This window comes from Balaenoptera ricei, chromosome 17 (genome assembly GCF_028023285.1).
Source record: "Balaenoptera ricei isolate mBalRic1 chromosome 17, mBalRic1.hap2, whole genome shotgun sequence".
NCBI classification, from domain to species: Eukaryota; Metazoa; Chordata; class Mammalia; order Artiodactyla; family Balaenopteridae; genus Balaenoptera; species Balaenoptera ricei.
In genome coordinates, this window is record NC_082655.1 from 39,851,293 (window position 1) to 39,876,446 (window position 25,154).

General features: G+C 38.6%; 2 protein-coding genes across 3 annotated transcripts in view; one reads left to right on the forward strand and one right to left on the reverse strand.

The window, feature by feature from the left end:
• CPQ (carboxypeptidase Q) overlaps positions 1 to 25,154 on the reverse strand; it is a 505,020-nt gene that overhangs the window by 461,087 nt on the left and 18,779 nt on the right. The gene's annotated exons all lie outside the window — the stretch shown is intronic.
• LOC132351675 (akirin-1-like) lies at positions 5,542 to 6,202 on the forward strand. The gene has a single exon (XM_059901652.1). The coding sequence runs from the start codon at positions 5,542 to 5,544 to the stop codon at positions 6,118 to 6,120; it is 579 nt and encodes a 192-aa protein (XP_059757635.1). The 3' UTR covers positions 6,121 to 6,202.

The following is a 25,154-nucleotide window of genomic DNA, read 5'->3' on the forward strand; positions in this document are numbered from 1 at the left end:
CATCTGTGATCCCAATGCAGTAAAACTTTAAAATAACAAAACTAGAACATAAAAAATACTCTACCATATTTTAAAATTCTGTTAACTTTTGGAACCTTCCTACACTGTAGGTGGGAATGTAAGTTGGTACAGCCAGTACGGAAAACAGTATGGAGGCTCCTCAGAAAACTAAAAATAGTATTACCATATGATCCAGCAATCACACTACTGGGAATATACTCAGACAAAACTATAATTCAAAAAGATACATGCACCCCTATGTTCATAGCAGCACTGTTCACAGTAGCCAAAACATGGAAACAACCTAAATGTCCATCGACAGATGAATGGATAAAGAAGATGTGGTACATATATACAATGGAATACTACTCAACCATAAAAAAGAATGAAATAATACCATTTGCAGCAATATGAATGAAACTAGAGATTATCATACTAAGTGAAGTAAGTCAGAAAGAGAAAGACAAATACCATATGGTATCACTTACATTTGGAATCTAAAATATGGCACAAAAGAACCTATCTACAAAACAGAAACAGACTCAGACATAGAGAACAGACTTGTGGTTGCCAAGGGGAAGGGGGAGAGCTAGAGGGATGGACTGGGAGTTTGGAGTTGGTAGATGCAAACTATTACACTTAGAATGAATAAACAACAAGGTCCTAATGTATAGCACAGGGAACTATATTCAGTATCCTGTGATAAACCATAATAGGAGAGAATATTAAAAAAGAATGTATATATGTATAAAACTGAGTCACTTTGCTGTACAGCAGAGATTGGTACAACACTGTAAATCAACTATACTTCAATATAAATAAATAAATAAATAAATAAATAAATAAATAAAATTCTGTTAATTTTTGCATCAAAGATGAAATCAAAACTGAAGATGTAGAACATCTAGAAGATAATGACAGAAAAAGAACTATATAGATTTAAAACACTATATAGGAGAACAGGATAACTATATTATTTAGAGGATATAGCTAAAAATATTAAGAAACAAGGAAGAATGAAAGAGATGATTTATGCACTCAACTCAAGAAGGTAAAATAAAAGGAAAAAAAGAGAAGACAGTAGGAAGAAATTAATAAAAATAAATATTGAAATTAATGAATTAGAAAAACAGAACATGGTAGAATTAACAAGTAAACCAAAGAACTGTTTCTTGGGTGAAGGGGAAGGGGGGAATACAAAAGAAAACCTTTAACTTGCCTAATTTTTTTAGTTAGGAGGAAAGAAACAATGATGAGAAAAATCACAAAACATAAGAAATTAAAAGAATCCTAAAACACCATTTTGCTAATTCCATGTGAGTAAATTTGAGAACTAAGATGAAATAGATTATTTTCTAAGAAATCTCACCCCAGATGGGAATGAAAATTTAACAGACTAATGTCCATAGAAAAAGTAGGACAAGTTGTTCAAACATTTACTCCTACCAAGATAGTTCAACACACAGCTGGTTTCACAAGGGGAATCCTGCCAAATCCTTAAGAAACAGATAACCTCAATGCCATTTAAAGTGTTTCAGAGCATAGACAAAGAAGAAAAGCCTCAAAATTATATTTATGAAGATATAAAACTCCAATAAAGGTAGTGTAGAAAAAAGAAAACTACAGCCCAAACTCATTTATGAATTCTGATGAAAACTTCTAGATGAATATTTGCAAACAGAATCCAGGATCACATTAAAGTATATTAATACCATTACCAAGTGGCGTTTATTCCCAAAGTAAAAGAATAATTCAAAAATTAAAAATTGATTAAATAATTTTCCATTTTAATAGTAAAAAAGAAAATGTAATGACCATCTCCATAGACTATGAAAAAGCTTTTACTGAGGGGCCAGTGTTCATTCAAATGGCGGTGCAAAGGAAATCCTTGGAAAAGGAGCTCCAAACAAGAAAGCTCAGTGTAGTCAAGCAGAATTGGTAGCAGCAACAGGACCCAAAGTGAACTTCTAACAGCATTCGGGACAATGAGAAACACAGGAATGGTGCCCTGAGAACCCTTTGGAGTTCACTGTTTTCTCACCAGTTTGGAGGGCCATTGAACCAAGGCAGCCCTAGAGCCCCCTTGGAAGGGACCTTACCAAGTGGTCATGACCACTGACACTGCTGTGAAACTAGTGGTCATGACCACTGACACTGCTGTGAAACTAGAATCTTTGGGTACACATCTCACAGCTAAAGAAGGCTTCACCTGACACCTGTACAAACTCTGGAGACCTCCAAATCAAACTGACAAAGAAGAGAAGTAGCTGACATCAAGGTACATTGATTCTACCCAAGATGCTGGGCCAAATTTTCATACTTTAACTAAACACGAAACCCTTTCTTCTTTTTCATTCCTTTACTCTGGCACTGACCTGGAAAAATAATGCCATCATCTGTATCTCCCAGGGCATTGCTGGGGGATGGGGGAGGGGTAACCTCTGGAATTTAGGATAATGCTTTATTTCAGGCTAGGGAAAATCTAACTGACCCCAGACTTGAAGGGGCAATTATGCCCTGACAGGATTTATCTTTGTCTGGGGTGGTTATCATTCTCCTTGAACCTAGATGGTTAGTGCACAGCTGGGCAATGCCTTTTAGGTTATCTAGCTGTGCCCCTAACTGTTCTAGAACGGACCTATTGGGATGCTTTCCATGATTCAAGGTTCACTAACCTTGGTAGAGCCCTACTTCCCTGGTTAGGAGTTAATACAAATGACAATATGATCAGGAACCCTTCCTTAACTCTTAGAGACATTGTAGATTCTGTTGCTAGACACTAGCTGCCCAACAAAAATCTTTAAGATACTCTGGCTAAGGGTGTTCTTGATAATAAGATAGCCCCTGTTCCTCTCTTTTAGCTGAGCAAAGAGGTGTCTACACTGTGGCCAACACTACCTGCCGTACCTGGATTGACACTTCTGAGAAGTTGAAACTCAGTTACATAAGATCATGAAACAACCCACTTGGCTTAAAAGAGTGACTTCTTCAGGAGGGTCTTCCTTTGATTGGTTTGAGTCTTAGGGACCATGGCTCCAAAGTGCACGAGAAACATAGGGAATTATCCTTCTTATTATAATCATGATAATCTCCCTGGAGCACTGTATTCTCTCAAAAACTTTAAATCTAGGTTCACGGCCGCTAACCACCAGGCAATGATCTCCCTAAGACTGGAACACTGGAAAAGGAATGAAGAGAATGACCAACTTAAGACATGTGAACCTGGAACTGTGATCTATGGATGTCATGGGAATTAAGCAAAAATACCATGCCACACCAAGGATCAACAAAGCTTCAGAGTGGTAGCTGAGAGTGATGCTAATACCTTAATTTTTTATCACATCTCTCAATCAAGCTGAGAGTTTGACCAAAAGGGAGGAATTATTAAAGAGAAAACCATAGGCCCAAAATGGTGTTACTTGTGCCAAAGCCCACGTCAGCAAACCAAGACTTAATACCTGATTTAACTGCAGTTTCAACCTTCCCCAGGAATGTAATCTTAATCAACCAGTCTGAAATTTTCCTGTGAGAACCAAGGAGGTAATCTGTCACACGTGGGCCCTTCCCCATCCACCTCTCACCACCACCACAGGAAGAAGAGTCAATCTGCATGACAAAACCCTTGCCAATCCCTTGCCCCACAAAAGAAGGTATCCTCACCTAAAAATAATCCTTTCTTTTCTTTTACTAATAGCTCCCCGTGACCCACCTTTCCTGGGAGCGCTCTTCTAGTTTGCTAGATGGGATGCCATCAGATTCATGAATTGTTGAATAAAGACAATTAGATCTTCAAAAAAAAAAAAGAAAGGAAGAAAAGGAAGGGATGGAGGGAGGGATGGAGGAGAAAGAAAAGTTTTTGCTAAAATTCAACATCCTTTTTGACAAAAATTCTTACTGTATACTATACTAAGAATAGATGAATTCTCACTTAACATGATAAAACATCCCTATTGCATCTCAAAAGCCAGCATATCATGCTTAATGAAAAAAGTATTAGTATTCTTATTAAAGTCAAGTTGAAGACAAGGATGTCTACTATGACCACTATTAATTTTTTGAGGGTCTTGGATAATAAAATATAAAAATATATTATCCAATATTTTTAGACAATAAAAAATAATTAGGTATAAAATTTTAAAGGATAAGGTGAAATTATCATTATTTTCGGATAATATGATTAGTTACCGGGACAACACTGGAGAACCAACTGAAAAACTATATAATCAATAAGAGAAATCACTAAAGTAGATAAATATAAACATAATATAGTGACATAACTACTCTTCATATACACAGAAAAGACTGATAGGAGTTTTAAAAGAAGAGTACATTGCAACCAAAAGTTAAAATAGCTAGTTTCAGGTGTACAGCAAAGTGATTCAGTTATACATATACATATATTCATTCTTTTTTAGATTCTCTTCTCATATAGGTTATCACAGAATACTGAGTATATAGTAGGTCCTTGTTGGTTATCTATCTTATATATAGTAGTATGTGTGTGTTCATCCCAAGGTCCTGATTTATCCCTCCCCCCTCACCTTTCCCCTTTGGTAACCATAAGTTTGTTTTTGATATCGGTAGGTCTGTTTCTGTTTCGTAAATAAGTTCATTTCTACCTTTTTTTTTAATTAGATTCCACATATGAGTGATATCATATGCTATTTGTCTTTCTCTATCTGACTTACTTCACTTAGTATGATAATCTCTAGGTCCATCCATGTTGCTGCAAATGGCATTATTTCATTCTTATTTATGGCTAAGGAATATTCCACTGTACAGATGTACCACATCTTTATCCATTCCTCTGTCAATGGACATTTAGGTTGCTTCCATGTCTTGGCTATCGTAAATAGTGCTGCAATGGACATTGGAGTGCATGTATCCTTTCAGATCATGATTTTCTCAGTATATATGCCCAGGAGTAGGATTGCTGGACCATACGGTAGTTCGATTTTTAGTTTTTTAAGGAACCTCCATACTGTTCTCCATAATGGCTGCACCAATTTACATTCCCACCAATAGTGTGGGAGGGTTCCCTTTTCTCCACACCCTCTCCAGCATTTATTGTTTGCAGACTTTTTGGTGATGGCCGTTCTGACCGGTGTGAGGTGATACCTTATGGTAGTTTTGATTTGCATTTCTCTAATACTTAGCAATGTTGAGCATATTTTTATGTGCTTTTTGGCCATCTGTATGTCTTCTTTGGAGAAATGTCTATTTAGATCTTCTGTCCATTTTTTGATTGAGTTGTTTGTTTTTTGACATTGAGCTGCATGAGCTGTTTGTATATTTTGGAGATTAATCCCTTGTCGGTTGCATCCTTTGCAAATATTTTCTCCCATTCTGTGGGTTGTCTTTTCATTTTGTTTATGATAATGCTTTTAAAAAGAGACAAAAGAGACAGGAGGCGGGGCCAGCGCCTTTGCCGGTGCTGGAGCCGCCATTGGAGCCGGCTTGGCTTGAGGGCTCCGCTGCGGAGCAGGAGGTTGGGCCGCAGTTAAAGTCGCGTCGGCTCCTGGTCCCTGGCCCTTCAGCAGCATGGCGTGCGGGGCGACGTTGAAGCGGCCCATGGAGTTCGAGGCGGCGCTGCTGAGCCCCGGCTCCCCGAAGCGGCGGCGCTGTGCCCCTCTGCCCGGCCCCACTCCGGGCCTCAGGCCCCCGGACGCCGAGCCGCCGCCACTGCTTCAGACGCAGACCCCACCGCCGACTCTGCAGCAGCCCGCCCCGCCCGGCAGCGAGCGGCGCCTTCCAACCCCGGAGCAAATTTTTCAGAACATAAAACAAAAATATAGTCGTTATCAGAGGTGGAGACATTTAGAAGTTGTTCTTAATCAGAGTGAAGCTTGTACTTCGGAAAGTCAGCCTCACTCCTCAGCACTCACAGCACCTAGTTCGCCAGGTTCCTCCTGGATGAAGAAGGACCAGCCCACCTTTACCCTCCGACAAGTTGGAATAATATGTGAGTGTCTCTTAAAAGACTATGAAGATAAAATTCGGGAGGAATATGAGCAAATCCTCAATACCAAACTAGCAGAACAATATGAATCTTTTGTGAAATTCACACATGATCAGATTATGCGACGATATGGGACAAGGCCAACAAGCTACGTGTCCTGAAGCTTTCTTGCATATCTGGGTACCAGGTTTGACCTCAAGAGATGGCTGCTGTACACTTTTTGCGACTGGTTTGATATCACATTTCAGCTCCAACTTTGCATCCTGAGAACACTTAAATGTTTCTGCAGGTCCATTTTATACAACTTGAAAGACCTTAAAACTTTCCGGTTGCCACAGGCATATCTTTCGTTTCTGCTCATCCAATAAACAGCTGTGCCCTACTGTGATAGATTTTCCAAACAAAAATACCTGGAGCAGCAGTTTAGCAAAATATGCCCTCAGTGGCACTCAACAAATGGAGTTTCCCCAAGCACAGTTCTGTAAGAAGTGTGTGTGAGAGTGTGTGTATGTGTGTGTATGTATTTTATTATTTGTATTGTGCAAATTTTTTTGATCTTGGGGATTCTGGCTGTGAATTTGATGCACAACAATCATGGTTAAAAACATTTCCTTGGTCTACAGAAGATCATTAATGTTTTGTGACCATATAAGTTGTAACAGTGGATTGTTTTCTGTGTAGGTGTTACTGTTAAATACAGGGACTGTTTCCAGGCACAGAATATGAATCATAAGTTAGGATGGACATTAGATGTGATTATGACGACATGGCGAAGGTCTGTGGTCCTAGGTCTACAAATGCGTGGTGAGGAATTAGAACAAACCCGAGACAGGCCATTTGACACATGACTCTGCCTAGCTGTGTTAGAACATTACTTTGACTCCAAGCCTTAAAATACCCACGTGGAGTCTGTGCTCACCTCATTCACACAAGGATTTCCCTGGACACTGAACCTCTAAGAAGGAAAGGAGTCTCCTCTGGAGCAGGAGCAGCAGGGTTTGCTTGGGAGCTTGACACAGGTGAGCATGGGGCTGGGCCATGCCCCGGAGGCACTGCTACTTGGGAGGCGCCACTTCACCTTTGTATCAGTTATTAAAATAGAATTTGGATCCTTTGGTCAGGTTCCCCCAAATTCTTTTAAGAGATGTCCATGTTCAATTGCTTGAGCTTTGTTTTGGCAACCCCCTGCCTGAAGTTGCTTACAGACTCTTCTTCACCTTATTTCCAAGGCTGAGGAACAGAAAGTAGCCTCTGTTTTGAGGAGGTGGAAGTTAAGTATACATTTATTTTTTACTGTGACTTGTTCAGGACCACGTTTTACAAAATGCCTTGTTTCCTTTATTATTATTTCTGGAAAGGAAAGTTCTATTAAAATTGTTTTAGTTTGAATATAGAATATTTTTTTTAATTAAGGCTTATTTTGAAAAAAACAGTTTAATTCAAATGTATGCCAGTACCTTCCAAAGTAAGGTAATATTCAGAGACAGTTGTCCTTATCAGATGGCTTAGAGAAGTTTCTGGAATATTCACATTCGAAGATTCCTTATTAATGAATGTCTTTGACTTAAATCTAACCAAAAACTGCAACATTATTCTTTGTACATTTTCATTATATAGTGTTAACAAGCTTAGTTGCAAACAAATAAAATACTTAAGCTATTTGTTTACCTTGCCTTCTTAAAAAAAAAAAAAAAAAGACAAAAGATATGGACAGTTCACAGAAAATACAAATGGCTCTTAAATTTAGGAAAAGATGCTCAACATCATTCACGATGAGATAAAAACCAAAACAGTATACAATTTCCCTCCATCAGATTGCTAAACATCATAAGTTTTGGTACACATGGTGGTGACAAGGGAATAGGGAAATAGGCACAGTTACATATTGCTGCTGGGAGGGTACAATTTCTATAGAGAGCATGCACTTTTTAACACAAGAATTCCTCTTCTAGAAATTATCCTATAGATATACTCAAACAAAATGATCTATACACAAGGATATTCATTTTTATATAATTTATAATAGCAAAAGTTTTTGGAAAAGCCTATATGCCTATGTATAGTAGACTAAGTAAATTAGGGTACATTGTAAGGTAAAACATGAAGCTATTAAAAAGGACGAAATGCTCTCTCTGAACAAATATTGAACAGCCTCAAGATGAAATGTCAGAAAAAGAAAACACACAGAACACACAGAGGCACAGAAAAAAAGTGTATAGTAAGCTACCATTTAACTACCAAAAAAAAAAAGAATATGCTGTCTCCTGAAGGATACACAAGACGCTGATAACAAGGGGTACCTCTTAGAACAGGGGGGCACCTCTCTGGAGAGTAACCCAGCAGCTTAGAGCAGGAGGAAGAAGAAAAGTGACATTTCACTACACACCCTTTTTGAGTGGTGCTCCACTTGCATATATTACCTCAAAAACTATAAAAATTTAAAGCCTTCTTTATATGCTTTCTTTTATCTGGCATGTATCTTCTCAAATTCTCAACAAATATGCACTTAGTGTCTGTTCTTCTAAAGAGGGTGTCACCTTTGTGGGTATTCTTGTTTTGTTCCAGGGACAGGCCAGATAAATTCCATGTTTAAGGGTATCAGTGTTTCAATTTTCAATGTGATTATGATCTCCAGGATAAAAAAAAAAAAAAAAAAAAGACGATACTGGCTCTTTTTTAAAAGCCCCTTAAACCATTTCTGTTCTTAAGCAAATCTGTTGCCAAACATCAAAAGGTGTCTTTCTATCTTTACATCCAAAGATAAACTGTTTTTCAAAGGGCACTCCTTATTTTACTAAAAACAAAATAAAAATCAAGATTCCCACTTTTGTGGGATGTAGCTGTATCAGGGTACAAAGGGAATGTCTCCTTCTTCAAACAAAAGAAAAGAAAGATTTTGTTCACATTTTGTTTGAATCTCTTTCTTCTTTAGAACTGCTATGCCAAGTTTCAACCCGAAAATATGTGCCTGTCGTGGATGTGCTGACAGACCTTTATCTAGAGAAATGTTATCTAATGCAATAATTCTTAGCCAAGTAAGACAGGTCGTTTTTCATCATTTTAAAGTCTCTGCAAACATTTCTTAAGGAAACTTATAATCTTGGTACCACTAATTCAGGGTAATATAAAAGTTTACCTGGGTCATTAAGTCTTAGAGACTACAAAACAGTACTATTCAGCCATGTAGATCTGACTTTAATGAGATTAAACAATCTCCATAAATCCACAAAAGTGTTTTAAACACAACACCATTAAGGAAAAAACAGAAAGTTCAGAAAATCCATGCATTTCAGTCCCTTCTACTTCTCAGACTCCTTCCTCTTGCAGAACCTCTTCTGTTTCCAACTGGTTTTTCCAGTTGGAGGAATCCAAGCTGTAACAGGTATTTTGGGTATTTTGCGATGTTGAAAATTTTAAGATACCATGGTAATAGTTGGTATATTATTGCTTTACCTACTAAAATAGATCTCCTATGATCAGTTTCATTGTTTCTACTCCAACAATTACTTTAGATACAAGACTGCTTTCATTACAAGACTCTATCTCCAACTCTTCCACCTCCACTACCTTAAAAGTAACAGAAAAGTCTCATCAGGTGTTGTGTGTGTGTGGTTTTGGGTTTTTTTTTTCTTTTTTTCAGTCTAACCACCCTTTTCCCCAGTGGCAGCCCTAACTTAGCATTTTATTGCTAAGTTGCTTCATTGTGGTATTTGAGCTGCTTCCTTACTAGCAAGGCAATGTGGTACTCACACCAAAGCTAGCTGTCAAACAGGATGTTTCCCTGCTTAAAGCCCTCAAATTGCTCCCCATCTCGCTCAGAGTTAAGAGGCAAAGTCCTCAGGATGCCCACAAGGCCCCTGCTACTTTCAGACCTCTTCTCTACTACTCCCTCCCTCTACTCCAGTCACTCTGACCTCCTTGCTAAAGTACAAGGTACCCACCTCAGAACCTCGGTACTAACTGTTCCCTCTGTCTGGAACACTCTTACCCAGAAGGAACATAGTACCTTCAAGGCAGTGCTCAAAATTCCCTTTTCAGTGAATCTTTCCTTGACCACCAGATTCAAAATTCCCATGACTCCTTGCTCTTAGCAGTCCTTTTCCTCCTCCCTCAATTTATTTTCTGCATAGAACATGCCACTTCTCAACATACTATAAAATTAACTTACCCATTTAGCTTATAGTCCATATTCCCAGTCTAGAATGGAAACTCTATGAGGGCAGGGATTTTCATCTGTTTTATTCACTGCTGTATCCCCACTACCTAGAACAGTATCAGGCACATGGTAGGTGCCAGGGCTGCTACACAGAACTGAGCTGACTGTGTAATACATGACCCCAGAGGACATCATTCACATGGTCTAGGAGTGGCACAATGGTGCAGTCCTGTCCAGGCACCTGGAGTTTGTTAACTACCCGCTTTGTGATCTGTGACACAGCAGCTTTCACAAATGGCTTCAGATGTCCATAAAGCTTTATTTTTGCCTCCTTTTTACTCTTATGGTTTCATTTTTATTATGTAGTAAGCTGGTATTGGATACTGCATAGAAAAACAATTATCTAGTTCTATAAAAGCAAAAATCTTCATCTATTACACCTAAATCTGTAAGAAGTACTCTAAACCATAAGATCTGATAGAATCTATTTTTCTGCCACATCCCTGAATACCAGAGTAGCGAATTACCATTCTAGCTAAAACTTAGTTGTTTTAACTAGATCAAGAAAATTAACTAATAATTAGGAAATAATCTAAAATGCTAAACTTTCATATACTCCATAAATACTAATCAAGAAAAAGTTGGCAAGAATTTTATTTTCTTTTTTTTCCCTTATTTTTGGAAATGAGTTGTAGATTCTTCATTCATTTCAAGCTCTAGAATTACTTGGAAGAATTCTTTTAAATGTAATCCATTACAATAAACCTCAAATTGATAGGTTCCTTGTTGCAGCTGCCAAACCTTAGCTAGGCCATTTGTTTTTCTTTTGTTTTGCATAATTCGCACGGATTTGACAATACGATGGTTAGTAATGTAGTGAAGCTACATATCCTGAGAGAGGATATTCTTCTTGGCAAGTTAAGAGCCGAATAGGATTACAAATGTCACTTTACACTACTGTAGAGCTCTTACAATTTACAATGGAACATTAGAAATATTGAAAAAGAAGAATTATGTCCACTCCCTAAGACATACTTGCACATGCTTTTCACAAACATACACACAAACACTCACTCACACTTCAGTTTGTATGTACTGTAAATTGGATGCTTCTATAATTGTATTCCTAATAGTTCCAGCCACCACAATGCTGATTGATTTTCAAATACTGAACCAGTCTTGATTCCTGGAATAAACCTTCCTTGGTCATGATGTACAGTGTTTTTTTCTGTGTTGCTAAATTCTATTTGCTAATATTTTGTTAAGGATTTTGTGTCTATATTCATGAGGGACATTGGTCTGTAGTTCTCTTTTTTGTACTGTTTTTGCCATTTGGTATCACAGTAATACTAGATTCATAAAATGATTTGGGAAATGTTCCCTTCTATTTTGGGGACTGATGTGAATCGTTCTTTAAACATTTGGTAGAATTCTCTACAGTGAAACCATCTGGGGCTAGAGATTTCTTTCTTGGGAGTTTCTAAATTATCAATTCAATTTCCTTTATAGTTATAAGGCTATTCAAATTATTTGTTTCATATTGAGTAAATTGTGGTAGTTTGTGTTTTACAAGGAAGTGGTCTGTTTCATCTACACTGTCAAATTTATGTATGTAAAATTGCTTGCAATATGTAGTCCCTTATTAACCTCTTAGTGTCTGCAGTTGGTGATTTCTTGCTTCACTCCTGGTACTGCTATCTGTGTCTTCTCATTTCTGTGCTTTTTGTTGGTAATTTTACTGTTAAAATGGCCTCAAGCATAGTGCTGAAGTGCTGTCTACTCTTCCTAAGTAAAAGAAGCTATGATTTGCTTTACAGAGAAAACGTGTGCTAGATAAGCTTTGATCAAATATGAATCACAGTGCAGGTGGCAGTGAGTTCAAAGTTAATGAATCAACAATATATACTCAATAAGGTGTCTTTAAACAGAAACACATAAAACAAGAATATGTATTGATCAGTTGACAAAAATGTGAACAGAGGCTCACAGGAACCTAACCCTGCATTTCCCTTAGAAGCAGCAGTTCAGTATTTGCTAATTCAGCATTCATAGTAACTTTATTGGCTACCAAAAATAATGATAATCAACTGTTTATAATTTCTCATCCTTTTATTTTCAACCTGCTCATATTGTTATATTTGAAATGAGTTTCTTGTAGACAGTATACAGTGGAGCACATTTTTTTTAATTGTCCCTGCCAGTCTCTGTTTTTTAATTGCTATATTTACACCATTTTCATTTAATGTAATTCCTAATATGTTAGAACTTAACTCTGCTGTTTTACTTTTTGTTTTCTATTTTTCCTCTCTGCTTTTTGTTTCTGTTTTTTTTTTTTTTTCCCCTGCCTGCCTGTGGGTTACTTGAACATTTTTTAGAATTCCATTTTTACTTATCTGTAGTGTTTTCAAGTATACCTCTTTGCATAGCTTTTTTAGTGGTTGCAATAGGTGTAACATCATATATATACACATCATATATGTATCATATATATCATATATATATCATCACTGGTAAAATATTTTACCAGTTTGAGTGACATATAGAAAACTTACCTATTATGTCCCTTTACTTCTCCATATTTATAATATAATTTTCTTAAATATTTTCTCTACATACATTTAGAATCACATTTAGGGAGCGTTAACAGTTTTCACCTCAATCATCAAACATAATTAAGAAAACTCAAGAGGAAAACAAAAGCCAATTGTATTTACTGATATATTTATCATGTTCTTTCTTTCCTTCCTAATATTCCTTCTTTTAGCATTTCCTTTCTGTTCAGAGAAACTCCTTTAGCCATTCTTTTAGGGTAGGTCTGCTTAAGGTTGTTTCTTTTACCTAAGAATGTCTTGATTATCCCTTTATTCCTGAAGGATATTTTTGCTGGATATAATATCTAAGTTGACAGTTATTTTCTTTCAGCACCCAGAAAATACTGTGCCATAATCTTCTGACCTCCATAGTCTCTAGTGAGAAATATACTCTCATTCTAATTATTTTTCCCCTATAGGTAAGGTGTCATTTTGCTCTGGCTGCTTTCAAGGTTCTTTTCTTTGTCTTTAGTTTTCAGAAGTTTAATTATGCTGTGTGTTGGCAGAGATCCCTTAAGAGTTTATCCTGTTGGAAGTTTGCTCAGCTTCTTGAATCTCTAGGTTTATGTCTCTTATCAAATTTGGGAAGTTTGCAGCCATTATTTCTTTGAGAGTTTTTTTCAATTCTGATTTCTTTCTCCTCTCCTGAAACACTGACAGCATGAATGTTAGATCTTTCTTATCGTACAATGGCCTCCTGAGGCTCTGTTCCTTTTTTATTCCAGTCTATTTTTTCTCTGTTGTTCAGATTGGGCAATTTCTATTGCTCTATCATCCATTTTACTGATTCCTTCTTCTGTTGCCTCTGTTCTGCATTGAGGCCATTCACTGAGATTTTTATTTTGCTTATAGTATTTTGCATACATAAAATTTCCATTAGATTTTTCTTTATATCTTCTATTTCTTTACTGAGACTTTCTATTTTTTCATCTGTTTCAAGCATGTTTGTAATTGCTCATTAAAGCATTGTTATCTGGTTGTGTTAAAGTCCTTGTCAGATAATTCTAAAATTTCTGTCATCTTGGTATTGGCATCTATTGATTTTCTTTTTTCATTCAGTTTGAGATCTCCCGGGCTCTTTTGTTATGACAAGTGATTTTCAACTGAAACACAGACATTGTTGCAATATGAGACTCTGGATCTTTTTGAAACCTCATATTTTAGCTGGTTTCTTCTGATACCACTACAGTGGAGGAAGGGGGTAGGAGATGTTGCTGCTGCAACACTGCCAGTGGAGGTAGCAGTGCAGGTTCCCCACTTGGCCTCCACAGACACTCAAAGAGCAGGGTCTCCTTATAAATTCTGAAGGAGGATGGGAGTTTCAGATACCCCATGTGGTCTTCACTAACTATGTAGTGAGATGGTCTCACTACTGCTGACAATGGTGAAAGTCCTGACTCTCCAGGATATCCCCTCTGACACCATGCCAGCAGGGAAGTGGAGGGGTACATTGTTGCCAAATGGGTCATAGTCCCCGCTCCCCTCATGGTCTCTACTTACTCTACAGGTAGGGTTGGGGGTGGGGAGGCTCATTAGTGGCTGGTGGGTATGAAAGTCCTGACTCCCTGCTTGATCTTCTGTGACACCACCCAGGAGGCATGTTGGGATACCCTGCCTAAGCTATCCACTCAGTCTTTGTTAACATGGGTCACACAGTGTGCTACATTTTTTCTGTAATGTTTGACTGGAATAGAGTGATTACTTTCTAAAAGTTTTCTGTCTTGCTAGACTCTCCCTTTCCTGGTCCTTTGACTAAAGAGAGCAGGCTTCTGTTGGGTTTTTTTGTTTGTTTGTTTGTTTGTTTTTTGTCTGTACTCATTGGCATTTCCAAGTTGCCAGCTTTTTCAGCTCCAAGTCTGAGATATATGACACAAAAAGAAAACCCAAGGAACTCGGGTCCCAATGTCCCTAGCTGGTCTACCTTCTTTCCACCTTTCAGAGTCTTATTATGTTTGAGTAGGTAGGTAGGTAGGTAGGTAGATAGATAGATAGATAGATAGATAGATAGACATACAGACAGATAGGTTTTTAGATTTTTTTAGTTGTACTTAGTGGGATAAATAGGAAAAAGTACATCTACCCCATCTTCCCAGAAGTAGAAACTCTCCAGCATGTTAATTTTTAACAACACACTGTGTAAAGTACAAAATTGTAACAAAGCAAACAAGAGTGTCAAAGCTACCTCCCTGCCCACTTCATTTTTTTCCTGAATGTTATCTCCTCTGTGAATCCTTGCCTGAACTATCAAGTCAGAATAAATTGCTCCTTTCTTTGTGTGTCCACAGCATACTATTTACTTTTCTATAATGCCGTATAATCAACCAATGATGTCATCGTTGGTCATTTAAGCAAAGCAAATTAAGGATGTGGACCATGTGGACTTCCCCGGTGGCGCAGTAGTTAAGAATCCACCTGCCAATGTAGGGGACATGGGTTCAATACCTGGTCTGGGAAGATCCCACATGCTGTGGAGCAACTAAGCCTGAGCACCACAACTACTGAGCCTGTGCTGTAGAGACCACGAGCCACAACTACTGAAGCCCGCATGCCTAGAGCCCGTGCTCCGCAACAAGAGAAGCCACCACAATGAGAAGCCCATGCACAGCAACAAAGAGTAGCCCCCACTTGCCGCAACTAGAGAAAGCCCACGAGCAGCAACGAAGAACCAATGCAGCCAAAAATAAATAAATAAATAAATTTATTAAAGAAAAGGATGAGAACCATGTCAGAGTCATGTTTTGATTCTCAATGTCTGAATGTCTAATAGGTTACATGTATTACAATAACTCACACAGTGTGGGGCATATAGTGGATACTCAATAAATATTTGTTGACTGAACAAGTGAACAAATGAACATTTATTCAGCACTTGCCATATGTTCCAGAACTCAATAAGTGTTAGTTAAATTGGACTAAATTGTTTCCACATCTGTCAGTCTAATCAATCAACAATTATTTCTTCCTATGGGGAAAAGAGAAGCTCACTAAGCATATCCAAAGTGCAATTATTGCAGGTTAGCACTTTTTCCCAATTAACAATTAATTAACTACCAACTATCTATTTAAAACTATATGACGAGAACTACACATGGTACAAAGATAGTGAAAGTCAGGATTCCTGCCCTCAGACGTATAAAATACATTGTGGAGACTAAAAGATAAGCAAAAATTAAAGAGTAAATAATCAGTAGTAAAAAATGAAGTATAAGAATAAAAAGAGAATATGGGTGACCTGAATAATTAAAAAGGACTTCATAAAAGAGGCAGGACTTCAGTCAGGCCTTTAAAAAAAAATGGTTAAGATTTAGTTGCCAGGAGAGAAAAGAGAAGGGCATTTTAGGTTTAGGAACAGTATAGAAAGATAGAACCAAATGTGGGCTAAGCATGGGGATAGAGAGGAATTCACTTTAAAAGAGGAGATAAGGCTGAAAATTATAGAGTTTGGAAAAGACTTAGAATTCATACAGCACAGAAAGAGAAATAAAGAAACCACCATCATCTGAACATTACAGTTTATAAAGATTTTTCAAACAAGCATTTTCTCATTTAAGCCACAAAATGTCTCTAATGAAATGCAGAGGAGGAACATGAAGTGACTTGAATTTAGATCTTCAGACGTTCACCCTTGTGCCAGGTACACACCATTCTCTCTATATAATATTCAAATAACTGGGGGTAGGGAGGTTATCCTGGGGAGTAGGAGGTGATTTTTCCCCAGTGAGATATATCTGACAATATGAAGAAAGATGGATTAAAAAGAAGAGACTAGAAAAGTGATGAAGATCCTAACTAGAATGTCAGCAGCAAATATGCATGAGAAAGGAGTAAATCTAGGAGAGATTCAGAAGAGGATAGATGACTTGAGAGAGAAGGAAGGAAAGGAGTCAAGAAAAAGCTAAGCTTTTTGTTGTAAGCATTGAGGAAAACACTGGTACCTAGTCAAAAGGATCGGAAAACATAAATAATGAGTTTACATGTGGTCACTGAGTTTCAGGAACTCTATAGGCTTGTAGAAATGCAGGATAAAGGAAAGGTGTCAAGCCAGGGAACAGTGCATGTTGTGCAGTGAGAGCTGCTAAGGCAAAAACAAACCCCTAACTCCTCTGAAGTCTAGAAGCCCAGAGCCACATCTGAACTGCCACCTGCTCAGCTCAACCACGATGGCTACAGGCATCTTGTAGTAGACTACAGTAGCTATAGTTTTTGGCTTCCCAGTATACTTCCCCACTTTGTTTTCTTTTTCTTTAACTTTACCCTCTGGTCTAGATTAGCTGCCAATCACAGTACCATTCCTTACCCCACACTCCATACCCAAACTACAGAAACAGGATGACTCAAGCAAGGCCAATCAGAATCTTCCCTGCTATTGATATACAGTAAAATAGCAACTACAGTTTTTTATTTTCTGTATTCTTGATGCTCTGGCATCTTGGACCTCACTGACTGGAAGAACTGCCCCCTCCCAGGGTTAGTTAATTCTTAAGGAACACTCCTTTCATATGCAAACCAACCAATCTAAAGCCCATACTGTTCAATCACTTCCTTTATCTAATTCTCACAGGCCAAACCACTTTTTCCCTGCTCTAATCAACACAGGGCCAGGTACCAGACAACTTGGGATAGTTCTAATACCTGAGAGCCCACTGAAATTTTTCACACTAGCCAATGCTAAGCCTGCTTACCCAGTCTAACCCATTCTTTCTTGCCAAAACCACAGCAGAGTCCTTTGCGCATGATTTCCCTTCATTCCTTTTGCCTCCTAACTGACCCCGCTGCTTCCCTATGTGACCCTGCATGGCATGGCATGCCCCTCCTCCTGGGAACTGTGAGCAACAAACTATCTTTTCAATGGCAATCTTTTCCTGATCTGTTGGCCTCACCATACCTGAATAATAATAAAATAGATTTTAAAACATACAGATGTTGCAAATAAAAGCTGTTACTGGAAGTCCTAGCCACAGAAATTAGGCAAGAAAAAGAAATGAAAAGCATTCAAATTGGAAAAAAGAAGTAAAACCGTCACTATTTGTAGATAACATGATATTGTATATAGAAAACCCTAAAGACTCCATCAAAACAACTGTTAGAATAAACAAATTCAGTAAATTTGCAAAATACAAAATCACACAAATCTACTGCATTTCTATACACTAATAATGAAATATCAGAGAGATAATTTAAGAAAACAATCCCACTTACAACTGCATCAAAAAGAATGAAATACCTAGGAATAAATCTAACCAAGGAGATGAAAGACATGTATACTGAAAACTATAAGACATTAATGAAAGAAACTGAAGAAGACACAAATAAATGGAAAGATATTCTGTGTTCATGGATTGGAAGAATTAATACTGTTAAAATGTTCATACTACTCAAAGCAATATACAGATTCAATGCAACCCCTATCAAAATTTCAATGGTATTTTTCACAGAATTAGAACAAGTGATCCTAAAATTTGTATGGAACCAAAAAAGACCTCAAATAGCCAAAGCAACCTTAAGAATGAAGAACAAAGCTGGAGGCATCATGCTCTTTGATTTCAAACCATATTATAAAGCTATAGTAATTAAAACAGTATAGTATTTGCATAAAAACAGACACATAGATCAATAGAACAGAATAGAGAGCTCAAAAATCAAACCATGCATATATGATCAGTTAATTTACAACAAAGGAGCCAAAAATATACAATGAGGAAAGCACAGTCTCTTCAATAAACAATGTTGGGAAAATTGGACAGCCACATGCAAAAGAATGAAACTGAACCACTATCTTCACCATACACAAAAATTAACTCAAAATAGATTAAAAACTTGAACATAAGACTTGAAACCATAAAACTCTAGAGGAAAACATAGGCAGTAAGCTCCTAGATGTAAGTCTTAGCAATGATTTTTCATATCTGACACCAAAAGCAAAATCAACAAAAGCAAAATAAACAAGTGGGACTACATCAAACTAAAAAGCTTCCATACAGCAAATGAATCCATCAACAAAATGAAAAGGCAATCTACTGAATAGGAAAAATATTTGCAATATCCAAAATATATAAATAACTCATACAACTTAATAACAAAAAAACAAACAATCCAATTAAAAAATAGGAGATCTGAATAAGTATTTTTCAAGGAAGACATACACATAACCAATAGGTACATCAAAAGATGCTCTACATCATTTCATCAGGGAAATGCAAATCAAAGCCATAATGAGATATCACCTCATGCCTGTTAGAATGGCTATTACCAAAAAGACTAGAAATAACAAGTGTTAGCGAGGATGTGGAGAAAAGGAAACCCGCGTGCACTGTTGGTAGGAACGTACATTGGTGCAGCCACTATGGAAAACAGTATGGAGGTTCCTCAAAAAATTAAAAATAGAACTATCATATGCTCCAGCAATTCCACTTCTGAGTATTTATTTGAAGAAAACAAAAGCACTTGATATATGCACTCCCATGTTCATTGCAGCACTATTTACAATAGCCAATATATTGGAAACAACCTAACTGTCCACCCATGGATAAATGGATAAAGAAATTGTTATATGCAATGGAATACTCTTCAGCCATAAAAAGGAATGAAATCTTACCATTTTCAACAACATGCTTGGACCTCAAGGGCATTACACCAAGTGGACAGAAGGACAAGATGGCAGAGTAGAAGGACTTTGAGCTCACCTTCACTCTTCAGCACACCAAAATCACCACTAACTGCTGAACAACCATTGACAGAAAAGACTAAAACCTGCCAAAAAAGATATTTTACATCCAAAGACAGGAAAAACAAACCCAACAAGATGGTAGGAGGAGTGCACTCATGATATAATCAAATGCCATACCCCCTCCCCCCATGACTGACCCACAGACTGGAGAAGAATTATATCACAGAAGTTCTCCCACAGGAGTGAGAGTTCTGACCGCCCCCAGTAGGCTCCCCAGCCTGGGGCTCTGGCATCAGGAGAAGGAGCCCCCAGAGCACTTGGCTTTGAAGGCTTGATTGCAAGAACTCCACAGGACTAGGGGAAACAGAGACTCCGCTCTTGGAGGGCGCACACAAGGTCTTGTGTGCACCGGGACCCAGGGCAAAAGCAATGACTTCATAGGAGCCTAGGCCAGACCTACCTGCTGGTCTAGGAGGTTCTCCTGGGGAGGCAGGGGGCAGCTGTGGCTCACTGTGGGGACAAGGACACTGGTGGTGGAGATATCAGGGAGTAATCAGGCGTGAGCTCTCATGGAGGCCGCCATTTTGGCACCAAGACCTGGTGGCACCTAACTGCCTGTGGACTCCGATGCTGGGGTGCCCCAGGCGAAACAACCAACAGGGAGGGAACACAGCCCCACCCATCAGCAGTCAGTCTACCTAAAGACTTCCTGAACTCAGAGTCACCTCTAGACACACCCCTTGATGCGGCCCTGCCCACCAGAGGGCCGAGATGCAGCTCCACCCACCAGTGGGCAACGACCGGCCCCTCCCACCAGGAAGCCAGACACCAGAAGCAAGAAAGCTATGATCCAGCAGCCTTCAAAACCAAGTTCACAAACCCAGATCAGAACCTACCCTGGGGGGACTTCCCTGGTGGCGCAGTGGTTAAGAAACCGCCTGCTAATGCAGGGGACACGGGTTCGAGCCTTGGTTCGGGAAGATCCCACATGCCACGGAACAACTAAGCCTGTGCACCACAACTACTGAGCCTGCGCTCTAGAGCCTGCAAGCCACAACTACTGAGCCCTTGTGCCACAACTACTGAAGCCCGTGTGCCTAGAGCCCGTGCTCCGCAACAAGAGAAGCCACCACAATAAGCCCGCACACCTCAATGAAGAGTAGCCCCCGCTCACTGCAACCAGAGAAAGCCCGCACGCAGCAACGAAGACCCAATGCGGCCAAAAATAAAATAAATAAATAAATTTTAAAACATATATATATGTATATTAAAAAATAATAATAATAACCTACCCTAGGACCAGCTGGTCCCTGGGCCTTGGGTGAGGAGATGGGAGTGTACTGCTGGAAGACATAGGACATACCCTACAGACGGCCACTTCTCCAAGGTCAAGAAACATAACTAACCTTCCACATACATAAAAATACAAATAGAAATTTAGAAAAAAATGAGGGCATTATGCCAAGTGAACTAAGTCAGACAGAGAAAGACAAATGCCATATGATCTTATATGTGGAATCTTAAAAAATTAAATTAAATTTAAAAAGAAAAACAAGCTCACAGATATATAGATTGGTGGTTGCCACAGGCGAGGGTTTGAGGGTGGGAGAAATGGGTGAACTATTTGTTTTTTAAGTGTGAAAAGGAAGGAAGGAAGGGAGGGAGGGAGGGAGGAAGGGAGGAAGAAATAAGAAGCTCTCCTTGCAATTAAATGATACGAACTCAGACATGTCTCTATCACTGGGATTTGTTTTCTAAATGTTCCTTTTGTGTTGACATTAGATGCCTCTAAGATCTACTCAGTTAATCTTTTTGTTATTATTCTCCTACCCAATTGCTTTTCTCATCCAACTTATTCAGTGTCTCTTTGAATCTAATCCCAAAGCCTGTGTTCGTCTTCTCAGACCAAACCTTCGTTCTCAAACGGCTGCGAGGCATCTCAACCTGTTGATGCTTTCAAAGCCTACCTAAATTCATAAGCCCTTTTCCTCAACGTCTTTCCTTTCTAGATTCCCTATTTCTGATAGAACACACCATCCTTCCACATATAAATTCTCAGAACTTGGTGGGCAGTCTTCCCTTCTTCTTTCTTCCTCAAAATCCTGCACATTGATAGGTCCCTGCATTGCTTCTGCCCTATCTCTGTGCAGCCCTTGGGGCCTCCCTCCTGGACCAGAAGCAAGCCTCTCTGCTCTGTGGCTCTCAGTCTTCTGCTCATTTTCCTCCCGAGGATCACTGCAGATCATTTTGGGTATTATGTATGCATGATTGTCTCTGACACTAGACCACGACTGTCCTGAAAAAAAAGAGCTTTGTTTCATGTATCTATGTATTCTGATTTCCTCCACATTTCAGTCTGGAATCAAAAAGTTGCTCAATAAATGCTGGTTGAATTACTTCTTAATTGCATTGACTGCAATAAATGCAATGGCAAATGAAAACACTGTAAATACAATATTTAAATGGGAGGATTTTCTTGAGTCTTCTGATTAGTGAAAATTAACAGAAAAATCTGATGAGTGGGGTGTGATTAGAATGGCATAAATATATAAAGGGGTAAAAATTCAAGGAACTTGGTAGAAAGATGTTAAAAATTTAGCAACAGTTTCCTAGATTGATGGAAATAAAATAAATTTGGAAAATAAAAATGTCTTTAACTTCAAATTATTGGAAGACAATTATAGTATTTCTGTCCCTCAATCAGACTACATTGAAGATTGGACATTTGAAATAATTTGTTTTTAAAATTATAATTGAGAAAAGGTAAAATAAAGTCTTCATGTATAAAATTTGAAAAAAAAGTTGTTTCCTCTCCGATTGCTAGGATGCAAATCTATAGCTATAGGTACCCATTTTGCCTACTGTGTGCTGAGAACCTGTCTGCAAAATGAAATTAAGCAGGACAAGCTAAGCCAAGAGATATAGACAACAGGGATAGAGATGGACCCATATCACATCATTTGTAACCTGGATCCTGCCATGCCTAAAGCCAGCTGTATCTCTGAACTTCCCAGTTATGAAAGTTACAGATTTCCTCTTTTGGTTTAATATCATTTTAGTTGGATTGCTTTCACTTATAATCAGATGTTCTGATTCAAAATCTCCAAACTCATCATCTTCCCCAAAATCTTCTCTAACCCAGAAAGAGATTTCCCTCTTTCTGTTAATGAAAACAATTGTCCCTATCATTCAGTCTTATCTATTCATCCTCCCACATATTCAATCAGTCACTAAATCTCATCATTCTATCCTCTTACATCTCTTTCTTCTATCCCTACCAACAAAAATTTTACCACTTTAATTCAGGTCTTCTTTATTTCTCTCACTTGGCAATAGTATCATACATCACGCATCTCAATGATCACCTTCTCTCTGAAAGCTTTTTTTATCTGCCCTGGCCAAAGCAGTCCTCTCGCTCTGCTTTTTCTCCACCTCTACTCTCTTTCAATCATCCTTTTTTTTTTTTCCTGTCACATAATTACCATTTCTTTTTAATGGTGAAAACATTTAAGATCTCCTCTCTTAGCAACTTTCAAGTATACAATACAATATTATCAGCTATAATCACCATGATGTACATTAGATCCCCAGAACTCATTAATCTTATAACTGAATGTTTGTACCCTTTGATTCAATATCTCCCCATTTCCCCCCACCCCCCAGCCCTTGGGAACCATGGCTCTACTCTCTGTTTTTCTGAGTTCAGCTTTTTTAGATTCCACATATAAGTGATATCATACAGTATTTGTCTTTCTCTGTCTGACTTATTTCACTTAGCATAATGTCTTCAAGGTTCATCCAAGCTGTCACAAATGGCAGGTTTTCCTTCTTTCTCAGGCTGAATAATATTCCATTGTGTGTGTGTGTGTTATGTATATATGTGTATATATGTATAATGTATATATACACTTATACATTATATCTTCTTTATCCATCTGTTGACAGACACTTGAGTTGTTTCCTATCTAAGCCACAATAGTCTTTCAATCATCTTGAGTCAACTCAGGCACAGTTTTTTCCAGGATGCTTTTCCTGACCTGGTTTGTCTTCTCACAGGTTGTGTTGAATGTCCTCTTCTACAATTTTCTAGCACCCTCTGCTTACCTCCTTCAAAGTTTACCACAATCTGAATCGAAATTATCCAGACTATCTCACTAGTCTTAAAGCTTTTCAAGGGCAAGATCAATGTCTTTCCACCCAGTATACAGTTAGAAGCTCAATAAATGCTTTTGAGCTTTTAAAGTGAATTGTGTTTTCTTCATCCTTGTATCCCCACCACTCAGCACATGTGTGGCACAGAGAAGCAGCTAGATTGACGCTGGCTAAGTGAAGAGCCTCCTGCAATAGACTGAATGTGTCCCCCTAAAATGCATATGTTGAAATCCTAACCATAATGTGATGGTATTAGGAGGTGGGACCTTTGGTAGGTAATTAGGTCATGACGGTAGAGCCCTCATGAATGGAATTAGTGCCCTTATAAAAGGGCACCTTCTTCTTTTGCCATGTGAGGACACTATGAGAAAGCGGCAGTTTGCAACCCAGAAGAGGGTCCTCAGCAGAACCTGACCATGCTGGCACCCTGAACTCAGATTTCTAGCCTCCAGACTGTGAGAAGTAAATTTCTGCTGTGCATAAGCCACCCAGTCTATGGCACTTTGTTACAGCAGTCAGAATTAACTAAGACACTTCCCCGTCTCCAGTCTGACTGTATTTCTATCCACCCAACTCACCGTTTCAGATTAATCTTGGTTCAAAACCTCACTTGGTAATTAATGATTCCAACAATGCTTTCATTAGCACCTTAGAATACCTTTGCTTTTCCTCCTCACCCAAGTTGCCAATTCTTCAAAACTAATTTTGAATTTTCTCTGTACGTGCTCCATAATACCATCACCAACATTTACTTAATCATGCCAAATATCTCCATATGAACTAAAGGCTGTCTGATCTCAGCTGGGTCCCTTGCATTGCTCAGCAACCCTTATATTTATCTTCAATTGACCCCTATCAAATTCCCCACAGCAGCTGCTACAAAGTTTTTCCACTCTCCTTAAGCCCCAGATTCAACCCCTACTCCCCTCATGTTCAGCAAAAGCTCTCCTCTTCTACATAACTGAGAATACGATATTATGACCATGAGATGACTTGGCTTTCTTCATCCTCAACTCAAAACTCTTCTATCCCTTTATCTATACAGCTCTTCTCAGCTCACGTCCCAGTGAAAGAATTGCCCACCCTCCTTTCCAAACCCAAACTCTCTATCCATACTGTACCAATTATCGGGAGGCAGAGATACTGAATAATATCCTCCAAACTGACAAGAAACTTTGAGACAGAAAAACAAAGCAGGCAATTCCATAAAGTGCAATTCCATGAAGTTTGTCGTGGGTAACCTACACACAGGCAGGAAGGATCAGGCAGACGGGATGACCCAGAGGCATTCGCAGCTGCACTTTGCACCATGGAAAGGGGTACCGGGGGATCTAAAGGGACCAAAGCTAAACACGGAATCTGACTACCCAGTGAGAAGCATGACCACACCGACGGGGACCGGGGATTTTCCCCTCCCCCAGGGATCTCAGGACCATTAACCATCTGTGTCAGCATAAGGCATTCTTCCAGTTTTCACATCAGATGAAGAAAAGGGTAAAAGTTGATGGGGAACATATCCTTGTAAGTTAAGCTAAAGCTGAGTCACACAGAAAGGGGAGGGGGTAGGGCTGTGGACCTAAGATGGAGGTGACAAAATGGAGTCAGTGTGGTTCAGCCTCACATGGCCAT

Coding starts and splice junctions, on each gene's coding strand:
- LOC132351675 (XM_059901652.1), top strand. CDS start 5,542: ATGGCGTGCGGGGCGACGTTGAAGCGGCCCATGGAGTTCGAGGCGGCG.